Source organism: Cyprinodon tularosa, unplaced genomic scaffold (genome assembly GCF_016077235.1).
Source record: "Cyprinodon tularosa strain WSP-4 unplaced genomic scaffold, ASM1607723v1 ctg191, whole genome shotgun sequence".
Lineage (NCBI taxonomy): Eukaryota > Metazoa > Chordata > Actinopteri > Cyprinodontiformes > Cyprinodontidae > Cyprinodon > Cyprinodon tularosa.
The window spans coordinates 594358-613284 of NW_024038682.1; the positions used below are offsets into that span (position 1 = coordinate 594358).

Sequence of the window (18927 nt, forward strand, 5' to 3'; positions counted from 1 at the left end):
CATTGGTGTTACTGATTGGTGATTCATAATGAACAGCTGAGGTTAAACCTTTTGTGGGTAACTTTTAGTGTGGTTGTACTAGAATTGGGTTTATTTAAATCAGTGAAGTTTAGGTATTCCATTTTTAACACTGATATCCATTCTGAATGTCCCATAGGAGAGGAGTGTGAAAGAAACAGAGATGCAAACTACAGAGAGAAAGGTAAGTGCAGTCATTGTTACAGTCATTATTTGCCTATTTTTCTAATGTTTGCAAAATAAGAGGCGATATTTATATTTTATTTCTTTTTGTTTAAGCTACAAGAGAAACCTGTTAGAAAGGAAGATATGAAAACAATCGAAAGGAAGGTAAAAAAAGATGCTTAATAAATCCACTTTAAAAGATTAGGAATGTATGTTATTCATTTTTCACTTCTTAATTTTCTTAAATAATTTGATTTGCTTACATTATTTTTAGCTTTTTTGTGACTCATGGTTTTGCTTTTATTCAATTTTATTTGTTGTTGTATTTTGTGTTCATAGTTTGAGTGCTTTTACTCACTTGACACTATTGAAGGTTGCATCTTCATTCCATGGAATAGAAAGGTATCCAGAATATTTGTTTTGTTTTCATCTTTTTTCTCATCTTCTCAAAATGTAAAAAGGTCCACATTTAAGTCTCTCAAATCTACAACACATGTAATGCTTTATATGTGTCTTCTAGGCTACATCGACAGAGAAAAGAGAAAGGGCTGAGGTCACTGGAGGCCAAACAGCCAAGGCCTTAACCCACAGTACTCCCTCAGCCCAAGATAAACAAACAAACTGTTCAAAGGAAAACATCCCGCCATCAGATCAGAAGGCAAATGGCGATTCTCAAGCTGTGTCCTCTTGCATTATCCCCATAAATGTTACAGGTAAACTTAACAGAGAAATTTGATTAAAACTGATCCAGACTTCTGTAAATCATTTAAGGAATCTATGTATAACTAGGCAAATGTTTAAAACTGATGCTTAAAAAGAGGAAATTGCAGGAAATAAAAAATATACAAAGACCTGAAAACACATAGGATCTTAACCATAGAACTAAACTCACCACTGAAAGTAAGTGGAGCTTGGTCAAGTATTTCTTAATTACAATACATCTTGACAATAAAACATATGCCTATTCATTTAATTTTAAATGTTGCACCATTTCTTAGGAATATGCATTTGTGGGTTGACAGTGGAGTTGAAAATCTAGGCTGTGCTCAAAAACTTGCAAAAACCTCCTCTGCCAGTCCCAAACATTTGATTCTGCCAAGAATTGTTTGTTTTTTTTTGCTTTGAATGGAGGGTTGAAGTTTAAATTAGCAAGACATGTTAGAAGTTTAACAATTTATTTATTAAACAGACAAAAGCTTGAAAAAATGTAAACACCAAAGGCAGCCTGTCAGCTCCCCCTCATTTTGGTCAGGCTTGGTCATACACTGCTGAGTAAGGAAATCCCACTCAGCATTTGCTGCAAGTCAGGCAGTGTAATTGCATCGGTCACTCTGGCATGAACCACACTCTTAAGCTTGCACTAGGGCTGGACAATATGTTACATGTTACTTTCAATCAAATATTAAAGTTTCGTACCCATTCAGGTTTAAACATTCAACAATGTCTCCTTGAACAGGAGAAAAATGTTACCTCTCTTGCAAACATTTTTTCACAAAAATAATGCAGCCTTTTACAAACCTTTGAGCTCAACAGAGTGTTTGTGCTGTATGTGGTGGAGGTTGGATGTGTTACTTTAGGTAAACCCGATAGTTTTCAGACAAACTTTGCATTTCCTGTACTTTTGCTCAATATCTATGGCGTCATTTTGGTGCAACCAAACTGAACGTGCATTGAGAACAATGTGCATCGTTTAAACTCGCACACCTTCACTCAAACCGGTCTACCCCGTTAACTCTGACAATGCGCTCTCAACTTCTCTGCACACCCAGCTTCATCTCTGCTCTCACTTGGCTCCACAGGATTAACTGATGTAATTTCATTTACAGCTGTGTTAGACACTTCTTCACTGGGCTAATACTCCTCTTTGTTTACGCTTCTGACTGAATTGGTGGAGTCATGTAATTACATTCATGCTGAGGTGTCTTAAAGGGAAAGGAAATACCAGCTATAAGCGCATACAGGCAAAACAGCAAAATTACATTTATTTATTTTACCGGCATGGGAAAATTGTTATCAGAGTGAATAACAGTAACAATATATATATTTAGTTTATCGCCCAGGCCTAGCTTGTAATACAAGTTTTCATTGGTGTTGTGGTCAAGACTAAAAGCAAGTCTTTCCATTCACCCCACTAACAATTCTGGAGATACAGTATCTAATAAAAGCAGTTGTGTTGGGGTGAGTAGTTATCTCATGAAGGTTAACGTATAGATGTAGATAGCCAGAGATTGCATAAATTATTTAAATCAATAAATATACTTTCTGTTCTAGTAAACCTTCTGGATACATAGTCATACATGAAAATGTATAGCTGGATTCAAATTTTCCTTTGTTGCAACTCATGTTACCCTCTTCAGAATTTTAAATGTCTACTGGCTTCTCTGTCGTCAAAGCAGGAGTCGGGTTTGACAGAGAGGCCAGTGCCCGTTGCTCACTAGTTCACTCCCAGTCGGTTCTTCAGAGAAGGAGGAAGCTGAGAAGGAGAAAGACTATCACAGGAATACCCAAACGGGTACAACATGACATGGGTATGTTAATGCAGATATATATATATATATATATATATATATATATATATATATATATATATATATATATATATATATATATATATATATATAGGTTGACATTAGGATCAATAAGACTCATTCTGAAAAAATGTCAATATTCTTGATTTTATTTAATTTCAGACTCAGATGAATCACCTGTGGCAAGAGAGCGCACAGTGATCATCCATGCCAATTCACATCAGCTTTCTCTTTGTCAAGAGGACCTCTCAATTAGTGGGCGTCTCCACCACACTCGTGACTCTGGCTGCCAGACAGATGATTTCCTTATAGCATGTATGTTTCAGATCATTTGGTGTTATAGAGAGTGAGGCTGCAGTTTATAAAACTAAATTAGAAACAGATGCCTTAGCTGAACAAATTAGTAGGAAATTGTTTGATTTGACCCTTAAAGGTTTATGGCCATTGCTTTGGTAGAATACCAAAAATGCATATTTACATTCACTTTCAACCTATATCTATAAACTTAGACAGTATTAAATTATCTCCCTGTTATTATCTCATTTCATTCTGCCTTTTAGGCACAGCTGCTCCCTCCCGAAGGCGCATTAGAGCTCAGCGTAACCATCAAGGTATCCCTGCCTCTTTGTCCCACTCCACGGGTAACATTTCATCCCTGGGAGACCAGTCTGACTTCCCATACATCCCGTCCTCCAGCCATGGTGGGCGGTTGCGTTCACGTAGCCTTCCAAGAGAGGGTGGACGTCTGATGGACAGTGATGAAGACGATGATGACAACTATGATGATGATGATGAAGATGAAGAATTGTCACCTTACGAAGGTGAGGACTTCATTCCATCAGGACCAAGCCCCAGAATGAAGATGATGATGATGAAGGATGAAGAAGAGAGCACGGATGATCAGGCAGCCCCTGAGCCACTGCAACTTGGAAGTCTAAAAAGACTACAGAGGTCTACTGAAAGAGACAGAGTGGGTGGAGGAGGTGGAAGTCCAGAGCCCAGTTGGATGGAGAGGGGTCGTTCTCGCTTGCCCCGCAAGGCTGACATGGGTAGCTGTGAAATCTCATCCAGTTCTGATACTTTTAGTAGTCCTATTCACTCAGTGTCTACCACAGGAGTTCTAGGCAGCCACGTGGATCACAAGGAAGACCACCAGTCATCAAGTGGTAACTGGAGTGGCTCCAGCTCCACGTGCCCCTCACAGACATCTGAAACCATCCCCCCACCTTCATCTCCACCCCTAACAGGCTCTTCTCACTGTGATTCAGAGCTATCACTTAACACAGCTGCCAATGCTATCGATGAGGGATTTTCCCTCGATCCTTCCTACCACTCTGACCTCAGGCCCCAGAGTCAAGGCCACAGATCAAGCTCTTTTACATCATCAGCCACAGACCAGCTTGATGATGCAGGGGTCAGCACAGCCAGTGAAGGGGAGTGGGCGTACCTCCCTGACCAAGACCAGACCGATGCAGACCAAGACCTGGAGCACACTCAAAAGCTGAGTGACAGCCACCGATTTCCTCAAGAATACAGCTCAAAAGAAGGCCTTAATGATCAAACATGTTTTAATAAACAGAAAAATAATACTGAAAAAGAGCCTGGCTCTCATTACCAATCTGATAGAGAGGGTTACTTCTCATCCTCTGTAAACTTTGGGGAATATAATCAAACTTACAAAGAACACACCTGTAACTATGCAGACCTAGGGCCTGACTCTCATCAGTCCAACACTTTGGAAACTCGATTATCCCGCGGCAGTTATCCTCAATCATCACTTGAGTTAAAAACAGGCACTATAACTTTAGGGAGAACGTTTCGTCCTTTAAAAAAATCAAAAGTCAAACCTCCGCCGCCAAAGCGAAACTCCTCACTAAAGGAAGCCAGTATTAGTGTTGATGTTGGAACAGACACACAAACAGATAAGGATCAACCAAAGATCGTTAATGAGCAAGAACTTACCTCGTCTTCCACAGATATGAAGTTGGAACTGGACCTGGAAATTGGAGTAGCTCCAGAACCATTACAGTCATCTTGTCTAGTTTCTGAGTCTTTGGGAACTTGGGGCATGGGACTGGAGGGAGCCATGGACGTAGTAGAGCCAATGTCCTTCAGCTCTGCAGATACACATTCATTTAAGGATGAGGGTGCTGTGCAATCTGACTATGCAGACCTGTGGCTTCACAACAGTGATCTAAAGTCTAACAATGGAGAGTACGCATCAATGTCGAACTCAAGCACAGCCACAGGCACCACCATTATGGATTGTATGAAGTCACCAGACAGCTCTTCCTCTTCCACAGAGACACCTCCCCAGGCTGTTGCCCAGACTCTTGAATCCAAGCAAAGCAGCCCATCTCTCCCCTCTGGGGACTATAAGCTTGGGTCACCTGAAAAATTGGCTAGCCTAGCTTCACCATCAAGCGGTTATTCCAGTCAGTCTGAAACCCCAACATCAACTTTACCCTCATCATCAGCAGCATTCTTCCCAGGACCACTGTCCCCTTCAGCTGGCAAGAGAAAGCCTAAAGTGCCAGAAAGGAAGTCATCTCTCTCTTCCTTACAACAATTTCCTAGAGATGGAGCTTCCATTTCATTTTGTAATAAGAGAGATCCAGACTTTCCACCTCCACCCTCACAACTTGATCTGAATGTTCTACATGGAGGCTATGTGAGACACACATTATCTCACCGAGCATACCACATGCACACCTTACACCATAGCAAACACAGAGTTGCAAATGTCTTATCTGGTGGACCAAAAACATCAGTCCCTGAAGTAACTAATACCAACCCACCAACAAGTTCAAGCTCTGCTTTATCAAACCCAAGCTCAAATGTTTTACCAGTAACTCCATCTACAATTCGTTCCGTGCAGCTTCATCCAGTAAGCCAATTTGCTGAGCCACAGAGTACTTCCATAACATACCAGGACACAGCAAATGGAGCTGAGACTGTAACAAGGCCAAAATGTCCTCCCAGTGGCTCTACTCTAGCTCCTCCACCTGTTAATACCAGGCCACTTCCTCCTCGAAGGCCACCTCCAAGACCCCCATGTCATGACCATATCTCCTCTCCTGAACGCCCACAGCCGCCTCCACCTGGTCGCCATCCTGATGGACCTCCATCCTATGAAAGTCTGCTTCTAAGGCAGGATCGTTATGGGCCAGGAACATTTTGGGCTATGACTGCCTTCAGAACAAGGATGGACCCTTCATCAGACCTCTCTGAAGACAGTTCACCCCTGCATAGGCCAGTTCCACGTGCTCCACACCCTTCCCCTGTTGATCTTCACACACATATTCACTCACACGCAGAATTCAGAGGGCTCACCCACTCAGCAAATGCTCGTTCAGAGTTTAGAGTTTTGGGGGAGCGCTCTTTCTCCCAGGATGATGATGAAGATGATGAAGAGGAGGAAGATGAGGAGGAAGAGCAGGTGAAAGAACTACACAGGGCTGCATGTTCCAAAGGAGGAATTCGATCAGACCACCCTCCTCCCCCAGCATATGAATTTGCTGGAGGATCCCATCTAAACTCAGGGCCATGGGCTAGTCCTGTTAAAGTGCCTGGTAACACAACCGAGACATCGCATCCTTACCCAATCAGCGATGCCAGAAAAGGACAAGAAATGCAGAAAGAGGAGAAGGAAATAAAATCAGGTGCTACCCGAAGTGCCCATCAGCACCAACTCCAGGAAAGCAAAGATGACTCCACCACTCCTGATACTGAGGATTACTTTAGCAAAGGTAAGCTATTAAACTCCATCAAACTGATTTGTTTGTGTACTGCTCATTGCAGAGGAAGTCTCAGCATAAAAGATGCACTAGGCTGGCCTCGAGTCTGTAATGGTTTGAAAAAAATGCTAAATATTATGGTGTAACCAGATCTATAACTATATCTTCTCATCCTTTGTAAAAAAAAAAATAGTGCTCTTATTAGACATGCTCTTATTAGACATATGATCTTCAATTTTTTTCTGTGATTTTTTTTTTTTTGTACTTTGTATTCGCAAACATTGTTCTTCTAGAGGAAAAGATTATTTTAATATGCAGCAGATCTCGAAAATCCCATTTAAACATCAACTGGAAATTCTTTTTTTTTAAAGATATGTAAAAAAAAATATATAAAAAATTTCGCATAATAAGTAAATTAGGATTAGGTATTCCAAGGGTTTAGAGGCATTTCATTTCATAAGTGTAATAATGTCTCAGAGAACTAGATTTAAACAATTACAGGAGTGTTGTTTTCCACAGATTCCACACCCAGTGACAACTCACTTTCTCCCCTGACGGAGGACACCAAAGTGGATGACGATATTATTATCACATCCCCTAACAAGAGTCGTACAACGGAAGACCTATTTGCCATGATACACAGGTATTGTAAATTGTGCAGTCAGTGTCTTGCTTACACGTCTCTTAACTGCATCTGCTGCAGTGTGAGTTTTGACTGTTTTTACTGTTTGCTTATTCGCTCTGTAAATATAACTTTGTATTATTTTATGATCCCTTCATCCAGATCCAAGAGGAAGGTTCTGGGCCGTAAAGATTCAGGAGACATAAACGTGAAGTCTCGTCTTTGCCCTGCTGCAGCTATAACTCCCAGTAATGTTTCCAGTGGTGTTATCCCTCCAGCACCACCTCTGAACTTTCCAGTTACTTTAGCCAATGCTGTTGGGTCACAAAGAGGCCCTGTCCCCATCTATCGCAGTGCTAAAAAATCAAGCACGTCAAATGAGGAGTTTAAACTTCTTTTGCTAAAGAAAGGTAGCAGGTCTGATTCTAGTTATCGCATGTCAGCAACAGAGATTCTGAAGAGTCCCATTACCCCCAAAACACCAGGGGAGTCCCTTCAGGAAGGTCCTTTTAGACAGCCAGAGGAGCAATCTTCTATGTCACAGGAGCCTCCAGTCTCTGGTCTGGACCCAATCCAGATACCAGGAATTTTTCCTCGGGCCATCTCAGAGAGTTTCACTCCTAAAACCCTTCCTATGTCGGCTGCATCTCGTCAGGGACGTTCCCGGATCCCCCCGGTTGCTAACAGCAGCCGCTACAGTACACGAAGTCGCCTCTACACAGCGCCCATGCAAGCCATTTCTGAAGGGGAGACAGAAAACTCAGATGGGAGCCCTCATGATGATAGATCATCATAAAATGACCTAATAAGAACTTTTGCCTGTTGTGTTTTCTGGATTTTAAATACCCCCACTACTCTTTTTCAGCAGTAGGGGGACTCCTGCAGCGTTTGAAACCTGACTGTTGCTGATATGCACACAGCTAAAAGCAAACTGTTTAAAAGTGGCAGACTGTTGCGAGAAAGAATCATAAATGAAATCCTGAGAATATATCTAAATACTTTATTTAGTAAAGAATAATCCAATTCTTTAAAAGTGTAAAAAATATTTTAATTGAAGACTGTTTTTTTAAGAAAACATAAAAAAAATGTCTGAAATGTTTGGGAAATTATATGAAATAATATTGTGAGAAAGTGTGTGTGCCTGTACAGGCACATGCAATCTTTACTAACATTTCTACTTTTTGTGCTTTTAATAGCACGGGTGCACATGTATCACTTGGGGACTAATTTATTACTTCATATAAAAAATTCTTTTCACATTTTATATTCTTTTAACCTATGGTGCCAACTGCATCAGCCAGACTTCTGTGAGTCTTTACTCAGCATTCCTGCCAACAAGTAAAGTGTATTTGATGTGGAAGTTGCTGGCAAGTCTCAAATGAGCACCACATTTTTTTATTTTATTGACATCTGCAGACCTGCCATAAAATATAATAACAAAGAGCCAATCTTATATTTGTTGACTAAAATGATATCCAAATACTAACACGATGCATGTATTTTTGTAAAACTTCGCCTAAAAACATGGTGGTAAGATTTCAACTTGTTGCATGACCTATGTGGAAAGAACCCCTGGATCCTAGTTTCTTTTTGCATTGTTGTACTTCTTTTGCAATGTAGGAGCAATGATTATGTCACTGCTAAACATTTTAGTTTCAATTCAGCCACATTAATCAAAACAGATTTTCCTTTGAGTGTTTAAAACAGAAGGAGCAAGGGCTTGCAACTACTTGTCTATCATACAGGCTAACTTTGGACAATCGCACAGTGGCCTTTCTCCTACAGAGGTGGTTGTGGCAGGGTGCTTAAAAGCCCCAGGAGGTATACATTTACATGAAGCTGTGTCAAGATTTAATAGGTTTAAACCACACATTTATTAAAAGCTGACCTTAACATTTCTTGCTCGTTCCAGCCGCTAACAAAAAGTTGTACTGCGGACAGCAGCAAAGGTGCATTTCATAGCCGATTTAAAAGTGAATGCAGATGGTGAAAATGCTTTAGAAGAACTTCAATCTGTTGGACTACAGGTTATCTTGGTGTGGTTTCACAGATCCAACCTCATTTTGCACTTCGTGATTCACGAGAGTAGAAGAAAAAAAAAGACATATGTTATAATTAAATCCATGTATATTTGTACTGAATAGAAAAGGTCTTATCTATATTGAAATAAAGATAAATTTTATGGGGAATGATCCACGTGTAGCAAAGAACAGGACTCACTGACATTACACATTAGTTTATTTATTTATTTATTTTAGCAGTGTACTGTTCGCCTCTCCTTGTTGCCTCTCCTTCATTTGCACTGACCCAGTAGCATTAGACCGGTGAACGCTCAACACAAGTGGCCGGAATTACAATTCAAACCTCACATTTCAAATAATGTCAGACAGAGAAAGAAGACGGTAAAGGACAGAAGTCAAATATAACAATGATGGTTCATAACTTATTATTGCAGCGAGGATAAAAGATATGTCCTTCAAATATATATCTTTCACTAATGGAAACCTTGATCTCTCACCTGCTTGCTAGAACAAACGCAACACATACTTCTTATGTTTAGATACCATGCTTCATTTGAAACCATTCACTGTATTCTGTGAATACCTCAGAAAGCATATCTATTTAGATAGATAGATAGATAGATAGATAGATAGATAGATAGATAGATAGATAGATAGATAGATAGATAGATAGATAGATAGATAGATAGATAGATAGATAGATAGATAGATAGATAGATAGATAGATAGATAGATAGATAGATAGATAGATAGATAGATAGATAGATAGATAGATAGATAACTGAAACTCAGCGAATCTCTAATGCAGAAATGACACTGTGTAAGATGGAGAGTCTAAAAAGCTGTGAACTGACAAGAATTTTACATTCATCAAATTTTGGAAGCGCACTTGTTCCTGTCCACTGTCGTATTTGTTGTGTTTTTTAATCGCATGCAATAAATAAATGGGGGGGGGGGGGGGGGGGAGAAAAGTACAGCACCTATTCATCATTTTTATCGGCAGGATTTCTCCAAGAGAAAAATATTTGAGTATTTTCTGTTTAAATGTCAAGTTGAATAGTGTGTTTTATAGATGTACAAACTGTCTGGCTAATTCTGTTCTGTATAGTTGTGCTCACACACAGGGGTTTATCATGTACTGTATATCTCCTCACTGGACAATCATGCATTTAAGAGTGTGTTAAAAATGATATAGGATCTATCTGGAGAGTGAATTTGGACAGCTTTGGTGCTAGGACCCTGTCACTCTGGAGCTGTGGAAGTGAAAGAAATGTTTTCCTGGGGAAACAGATAAAAGTGTTCATCTGGAGCAGTTTTGGATTACATGTGGAATAAATAAAAACATGGAAATGGAAAAAGGAAATGTCAAAAGCAAACACTATAAAAGCCTGGTTGACCTCACCTGAATTCATTGTCTATGTTTGACTGATAGCTGATTTGTTTTTCTACTCAACAAATATTAATATTGAACATTATGAATTCAAAATACTGTAACATATTTTAACATTTTTTAGAAAGATTTTCCATACTGTACCTCATACTGGTACTATGGGAATATTTTATGAATATTTTTTTTTTTCTCTGAAAAGCAGTGAATGGAAGATTTATTGAAAAAAATTGGTTAGCAAAATAGATGTTGATGCATCCTTGCAGGTTCTTACCCTGTAATATCGGAATCACAAGCATTTGGAAAAAATCTAAAACTTAATATATAGTTTATTCGCAACTTTGGTCTGCTTGCAGATGTGCTCTTCCCTAAAGTATAAAAATATGATTCACACAATATTTTTCTTTTACTGTGTACAGTATCGAATATCACAAAAAATATCTGAACATAAAAATATAGGCAATGATTAAAAAGAAAACTGTTTCAATGTAGTTCCATGTTTCAACCTAGCTAGGACTTAACAGATTTCAATCTCTTTTGTATTTTTGTATAAATCTGTAAATATGTTTTTGAAGGAAAAAAAATCATTGGAGATTCTTTCTTTTGTAAAATAAATCAATAAAAGATTAAAAACCCTTTTTTTCTTCTTCATTTTATATTATTTTAAGGACCCTGCTTTTACCTTCCACATATTTTTAAAACTGAAAACATTCAGTTTTATTTGACATTTTAAAGGCTTACTACAGTGATTAACGTGCATTAAAATATAATGTCATGCAACAAATATCCGTGCTTTAAAACAGAAAGTATCATGTTTCAATTTGCTCCCCAAGAAAAAATAAAAAGTAGAAGTCGAGTATATACAATAGGTGGCAGTGTTTTAAGCGTTTTTTTCATGGCCGTTGCAGTTCCAGCTATAGATTAAATTTTTACTGGCCGCCAGTGCATGAACGACATGTCTCTTTGCTTTCCAACACTCAGCCCATGAGAATAAAAACATACAAAATATAGAGTGAATTTCAGGGTATAGCACACTCTAGGTAGGCCTACCATGTTCGTGTTTGTAAACAGAGCTATTTTTAAGAAATAAATAAAAATATTCTAAGAATTCTTAAAATGTTACTAAATCCTCACATGCATTGCTTCAGGCGATTATGTTTAGCAGTATATATACGGGGCCTCATTCAAATTTTTTTTGTGTTTGTGGTGTTATCTCGCCATTCTCCCACTGTTTGTATACGAACCTAGCTAGAGGAAGTGGAAGCTTTCACAAAACACATCAACTCTGTTGACCATAACATCAAATTCACGAGAGAGGATGTCAAGGACAACAAACTACCCTTTCTGGACTGTCTGGTGAGCATGGAAGGAGATGGAAGCCTAAACATTGAAGTGTATAGGAAACCTACTCACACAGACCAGTATCTTCTTTTTGACTCACACCACCCACTGGAACACAAACTCTCAGTCATCAGAACCTTACAACACCGGGCAGAACATGTCCCTACTAAAACAGATGGGAAGCACAAAGAGCAGAAACACATCAAATATGCTCTCCAAAACTGTGGATATCCAAACTGGGCTTTTGTCAAATCAGCAAGGAAATCCAAAAGACACGCAACAGAAGACAGCGATTAGAAAATGAAACGCAAAAACATCACAATCCCCTATGTTACTGGAGTGTCTGAAAAGCTCAAGAGGATTTTCTCCAAACACATGATCGCAGTACATTTCAAGCCAAACCAAACCCCTAAACAGAGGCTAGTGCATCCTAAAGATAAAACCCCCAGACCGAATATGAGCGGAGTGGTATATGCTGATCAGTGCAGCGAGGAATGCTCTGATCTTTATATTAGAGAAACCAAACAACCTCTCCACAGATGCATGGCCCAACACAGAAGAGCGGCCTCCTCTGGACAAGACTCCGCAGTACACCTACATATTGTGGACAAAGGACATTCTTTTGAGGACTAGAATGTCCATATTCTGGATAAAGAAAATATGTGGTTTGAGAGGGGCGTGAAGGAAGCCATCTATGTTAAGAGAGAAAAACCTACTTTAAACAGAGGTGGTGGACTCATCCAAAAACATACAATCTGGCTTGGGCTCAAGCCAGATTTGCCTCAGATGAAAGCTTAAGCTGTCACTATTCAGATTTCGTTTCTGAATTTTCCCAGGTATTCAACCAAGATACTGACCAAACCCCTGATTCTCGAGCCCTGCTTCATTTAAAACAGGGAAATTCTTCTGTGGCCGAATTTTCTATAAATTTCCGGGTTAAAGCAGCTGCTTCCGGATGGAACCAGGGTGCTTTAAAGAGTGCTTATTTCGAAGCATTAAACGAAAATATTAAGGATGAGTTGGCTACCCGCGATGAACCGGCTACACTCGAAGAACTAATCCAATTAACTATAAAACTGGACAACCGGATTCGGGCCAGAAACAGCCGCAAACATAAGAGTTTGGCGTTATTTTCCTCTGCCCCCGCCTCTAATAACGTGACTGTTGTTTCTGCCCCCACAGAACAGTTATCCAGACCAAAGCCTAAGAGCCAGCCTCTCCCTTTGCCTGTTCAGGCTACTCATCCTGGAGAAACTGAAATGGAGCCGATGCAGGTTGGACACACAAGGTTGTCTCCTGAGGAAAGGCAAAGGAGAATTTTGGGCAGACTTTGCATTTATTGTGGTGAGAGTGGACACTTCATTGCTTCCTGTCCAGAAAAATCAAAAGCCGGGGCCCGTCAGAGGTTTTGAGGAGTCTGACGGGCCATGAAGAAAATGAAAAACCTCCTCGTCTTTTGCTTCCTCCCACGTTGTTTTTCCTCGACCAGAGCCTCTCTCTTTCAGCCTTCATTGATTCTGGATGTGAACGTAATTTAATAGACTCTGATCTCGTCCAACAGCTCCAAATTGCTACGGTTCCTTTAACCCAGCCTCTCAGAGTCTCTGCGATTGATGGGAAAAAACTTCATCAAGTCACCCACCAAACTCAACCCCTTGAACTTCTAATCTCAGGTAACCATCGAGAGTCCATAACCTTATTTGTTTTTTCATCCGCATGTTCCCCACTGGTACTGGGTTATGAATGGCTGGAGAAGCATAATCCCCATATTAATTGGGCCGATCGTCATGTGGAGTCCTGGTCCACATTGTGTCACGAGACCTGCCTCCGTTCTGCAGCTCCCGCTGTGGGGTCCCCTAGAGGTGGGGGGGAGATGGACGTCCCTGACCTTACTCTGGTACCCCCTGATTACCATGATTTGGCTCCTGTTTTCAGTAAGGTCAGTGCTTCGTCCCTTCCACCACACAGACCATACGACTGTGCCATTGAGTTATTACCCGGTGCTCCGTTACCCAGCAGTAGACTTTATAACATTTCCAAACCAGAACGTGAAACAATGGAAAAATACATTAACGAGTCGCTAGCTGCAGGAATAATTCGCCCTTCTTCATCCCCGTTGGGCGCAGGATTTTTCTTTGTTGGAAAAAAGGATGGTTCTTTGAGACCCTGTATAGATTATAGAGGCCTGAACCAAATCACTATCAAAAACAAATATCCTCTTCTCGCCTCAGCCTTTGAGCCTGTACAAGGAGCCACCGTTTTCACAAAGCTCGATTTAAGAAATGCCTATCATCTCCTTAGGATACGTGAAGGAGATGAATGGAAAACGGCATTTAAGACTCCTTTGGGCCAGTTCGAGTATTTGGTCATGCCTTTCGGCTTAACAAATGCCCCCGCATTTTTTCAGGCCCTAGTGAACGACGTCCTCAGAGACTTTCTCAATGTGTTTGTATTCGTATACATTGATGATATCCTGATCTACTCCAAGAATCTATCTGAACATAAGAGACATGTCTGCCTGGTTCTTCAGAGACTTCTAGAGAATAAACTTTTTGTAAAGGCTGAAAAATGTGAGTTTCACCAATCTTCAGTTACCTTTTTAGGGTTTGAGCTCGAGGGCGGGCAGGTTAAGCCTTCTGAAGAGAAGATAAAAGCTGTTTTAGAATGGCCCGTTCCAGAAAGCCGTAAGCAGCTACAAAGATTTTTGGGCTTCGCTAATTTCTACCGGAGGTTCATCAGAAATTACAGCCAAACCGCCCTCCCATCAACTGCATTAACTTCTTCCAAGAGAGTTTTTCGATGGTCCCCCGAGGCACAAGCAGCTTTTGACAAACTCAAAACCTTGTTTTCCAGAGCTCCAGTCCTAATCCAACCTGATCCATCTAAGCAATTTATCCTCGAGGTTGATGCTTCTGACTCCGGTGTAGGGGCAGTTTTGTCTCAGAAACTCGACTCTGATCAACGAATCCATCCCTGTGCCTTCTTTTCCCGTAAACGCTCTCCCACAGAACACAACTACGACGTTGGGGACCGAGAACTTTTGGCCATTAAGTTGGCTTTGGAAGAGTGGAGACACTGGCTCGAAGGAGCAGAGCATCCAGTCCTGGTGTGGACTGACCACAAGAATCTCGCCTACATCCAGTCCACTAAACAAGCTACTCCTCGACAGTCAAGGTGGTCTCTCTTCTTTTCACGTTTTAATCTCATTATCTCCTACAGACCTGGATCTAAGAACACCAAGCCCGATTCTCTCTCTCGTCTCTACGCTGTGGATCAACCTGAGTCACCCCAACCTGTCCTCCCTGCCTCATGTAACGTTGGAATGGTCACTTGGGAGATAACAGATTTAATCAACGCTGTCCTGGCCACAGAACCTGATCCAGGTAATGGACCACCTTACCGTACCTATGTTCCCTCGTCTGTTAGGTCTCGTCTCATTCATTGGATGCACTCGGCAAGATTCTCTGCTCATCCGGGAGTGAGCCGAACAGTTTCACTGATCTCAAGACGGTTTTGGTGGCCAACTTTGCATCGAGATGTAAAGGAATATGTATCAGCCTGCTCCACCTGTGCACGGAACAAAGCCTCTCATCAGCCACCCTCCGGCTTGCTGCAACCGCTCCCTGTGCCCTCACGTCCTTGGTCCCATATTGCCATCGATTTCGTCACTGGTCTCCCAGAGTCTCGAGGTATGTCAACTATTTTAACCATCGTAGATCGTTTCTCCAAATCTTGTCATCTGATCCCTCTCAGAAAGCTTCCTACGGCCTATCAAACCGCCCAGTTGCTGATCAAGCACGTCTTTCGCCTCCATGGTATTCCCCAGGACATCCTCTCAGATCGTGGTCCCCAATTTGTCTCACAGGTTTGGAAGGCTTTCTGTTCTGCTCTAAATTGTAAAGTGTCACTAACTTCTGGCTATCATCCCCAGTCAAATGGTCAAACTGAGAGGATGAACCAACACCTCGAATCCACCCTCCGCTGTCTCACCTCCAATAATCCCACCGATTGGAGTCAATATCTCACCTGGATAGAATACGCCCATAACTCACTCAAGTCTGCATCTACCGGTCAGTCTCCCTTCCAAGTTAGCCTCGGCTACCAACCACCTCTCTTCCCTGCAGACGAGAGAGAGATATCGGTGAAGACTGTCAATCACCACATCCGTCGTTGCCAGCGTGTTTGGAGAGAGACCATCCAAGCACTCAACCGTTCCTCTGAGTCCTCTAAGAGGTTCATAGACCCCAAGAGACGTCCAGCCCCCGAGTACAAGGTCGGCCAGGAGGTCTGGCTGTCCAGCCGGGACATCCCCCTCCCCGGGATTCATCGGCCCATACAAGATCACTCGAGTCATCAACCCCTCCGCCGTCCGTCTTCAACTTCCCCCGACACTCAGGATTCACCCTACGTTCCACGTCTCTCAGGTAAAACCAGTCATCTCTAGTCCCATTTGCCCTCCATCCGACTCCCCTCCACCCGCCCTGGAAGTCGATGGACATCCGGCCTTCACCGTTCGCCGGATCGTGGACTCCCGTTGGCGAGGTCGCGGTTGGCAGTACCTCGTCGACTGGGAGGGCTACGGTCCGGAGGACCGACAATGGGTTCCTGGTTCATACATCCTCGACCCTTCTCTCATCGAGGAGTATGAGCGTTCCCTCCCGTCTACCTCTTCCGCACCGCCAAGGGGCGGTCGTTGAGGGGGGGGTACTGTTGGGAGCTGGAGAAATACATCTTTTCTCCAGCAGAGTCCGCCCTGGATCCTCCCTGCTGAGCTGCTCTGCACACCTGCAGCTGATGATATCATCTGGAGGACCTGGACTACTTAAGCTGCCTTCAGACCTTGCCTCGACGCCGCAGTGTCTTAATCAGTTGGTTAGCACTTAAGCCGTGGATCCCTAGTGAACCAAGTTACCTTTGAGTCCAACCTGGATTCTAACCTTTTTGTCTCTGCTTCCAGGTTTCCTGTTTTTTCCTCCTGTGAAGCTCTGGAAGAGCTTCACCTGCCGAGCCAGCCCTCCGAGCCAAACCTGAAGACTCACTCTCTGGATTTCCTAGCAGCTCTGGATACCGAGCTGGAAACACAAGCCAAGGTCAAAACAGCCTTTAGAAGTAAGACGCTGAAACAGCTTAAGGACTCTGCCAAACCAAGCTTTCTCCGGACCCAACAGTTCCGCTCCCAAAGCCTCATCTACATTCATCAAGGTACAAATCTGAACTCAATCAAGTCAAGTCTCTGCCAAGCCTTCGCTAACCAAACTGTCTCTCTCACAGACGCCAGTGAACCGGTCCCAGCCCAGAACCATTGCATCAGTCTTTATTATATGTGTGAACTTGCAAATAAACTCTGTTAAACTTTCCATCCGTGTCGTCAGTGTTCTGCATATTGGGCCTCCCTGATACCCATCATGACAGTCGGCAGGTTTCAGGAGTTTAATTTAATTTAGAAGTGATCACAGTGGTCTGTCATCTGCGATGTGTCTGTCTCACGGCCAGCTCCCAGGTTTGATTAATACTTTGTAATAAATACATGAATAAAGCACAGTCATACTCAGTTTTGCTCCCGCTGTATTTTTAAATTAGCAGTAGAGGTATTTAAACGTAGTAGAGGACATGAACCTGTATATAAAAAACGCGCCCTATAGTCCGGTGCGCCTTATGTGTGTGTTAAATACAGAAATGGCACACATAACTGAGACTGCGCCTTTTAGAACGGTGCGCCTTATGGTCGTGAAAATACGGTATATATATATATATATATATATATATATATATATATATATATATATATATATATATATATATATATATATATATATATACCAATGGCGTCTCCCCCATTGAAGGAAAGGGAGGAAGATCAGAACTTGCAGAAGATATTATAATAAAAACCTAAAACATATTAATTATATAATTGTTGGTATTTCATAGGTATTTAGTAGGTTGTTTACGGTAAAATTCTATTTTAGCACTTCTAAATCGCTAAACGGTCCGCTAAAGACCGTCCTTCCTAACCCCCTCATTGACTCCAGTTATAAATGCTCAAAACCTGGCCGTAGCGCGGGCTTCTCATTTTAACATTGAAGTGAATGGAGGACAGGGAGGACGGTCCTCCCTTTGGGCGGGTCAGCTCGAAATGCTAGCCTGTCATCAAGCGGCCAATCTGCAATGCTGCATTCGTTGATGTACCCAATCAGAATGAAGAGGATGGGCTGATCGGATGAGAAAATTTCAGTGTCATGCAATTTTTCATTCATTCTCTAGAACGGACATCGACTTGTTGAATAGTGCCTTTGATTACTGTTGAAATCAATAAACGAAACAATGGAAGTAATTGATGTTGTTTTCAGGATGTTGAAAACACCATTTCACACACTGGCGTATGGCGAGAAGGTGAAAATCAAAAAAAGAAGGTAGATTTGGCCACAGGAGAAGGAGAAGGCAGGGTGAGCAGAGTCATACCGAGTTTTACAGATCTCTCTACGAAGCAGTGCACGACAGCATCAGAGCGCAGCTCACCCAGCGTTTCCAGCAGCTCGATCGTCTACATTTTATGGAGCTGTTAGACTTGGGGACTTGATGATGAGCTCCACTCCTCCAAAAAACTGTGCGAAGCCATAAGCTTCATGAAGTCTAACAGGCTTGATGAGGCGATGGCTGAGGTGTACAGACTAATGTCTCTGATTGCTACTATCGGTGCCATCTCAGCAGGAGTTGAGAGGAGCTTCTCTTGCCTGAAACGTATTAAAAGTTTCACAAGAAACTCCATGGGGTAGGAGAGACTGAAGAGTTTGGCAATCATTTCTATTGAAAGGAAGATGCTGAAATGTCTCCAACAAGACCCCAAGTGGTATGAACATGTAATTGATAAATTTGCCACCCAGACATCCAGGAGACTTGATTACTTTTTCAAATAAATTCAAAATGTTTAGGCCTTTTAAAATACTTTAAATTCAACACAGCCCATTCAAATGTAAAAACATCATATTCAAAATCATTTTTGCCACGTTTGCTTCAGTGTAAAAACAACTGATATGCCCACACAAACTTACTCTATAGGCCTACTTCAGTTTATTACAAACAATTCAACCCCTTTAACAGTGCCTCAGCA

The 18927-nt window shown here is 41.7% G+C and overlaps 1 protein-coding gene across 4 annotated transcripts in view; it reads left to right on the forward strand.

The window, feature by feature from the left end:
• nhsb (Nance-Horan syndrome b (congenital cataracts and dental anomalies)) overlaps positions 1-8036 on the forward strand; it is a 78002-nt gene extending 69966 nt beyond the window's left edge. For 2 of the 4 annotated variants that reach the window (XM_038283244.1, XM_038283247.1), the window contains exons 5-13: positions 158-202; positions 298-348; positions 523-585; positions 704-896; positions 2577-2711; positions 2874-3026; positions 3272-6460; positions 6968-7091; positions 7233-8036. In XM_038283244.1, the coding sequence (XP_038139172.1) occupies positions 158-202; positions 298-348; positions 523-585; positions 704-896; positions 2577-2711; positions 2874-3026; positions 3272-6460; positions 6968-7091; positions 7233-7866 (4587 nt within the window). In that variant the 3' untranslated portion in view covers positions 7867-8036. The remainder of the gene's footprint in view (positions 1-157; positions 203-297; positions 349-522; positions 586-703; positions 897-2576; positions 2712-2873; positions 3027-3271; positions 6461-6967; positions 7092-7232) is intronic. The other 2 variants (XM_038283245.1, XM_038283246.1) reach the window with 2 other exon arrangements.
• The last annotated feature ends 10891 nt before the right edge of the window (positions 8037-18927 follow it).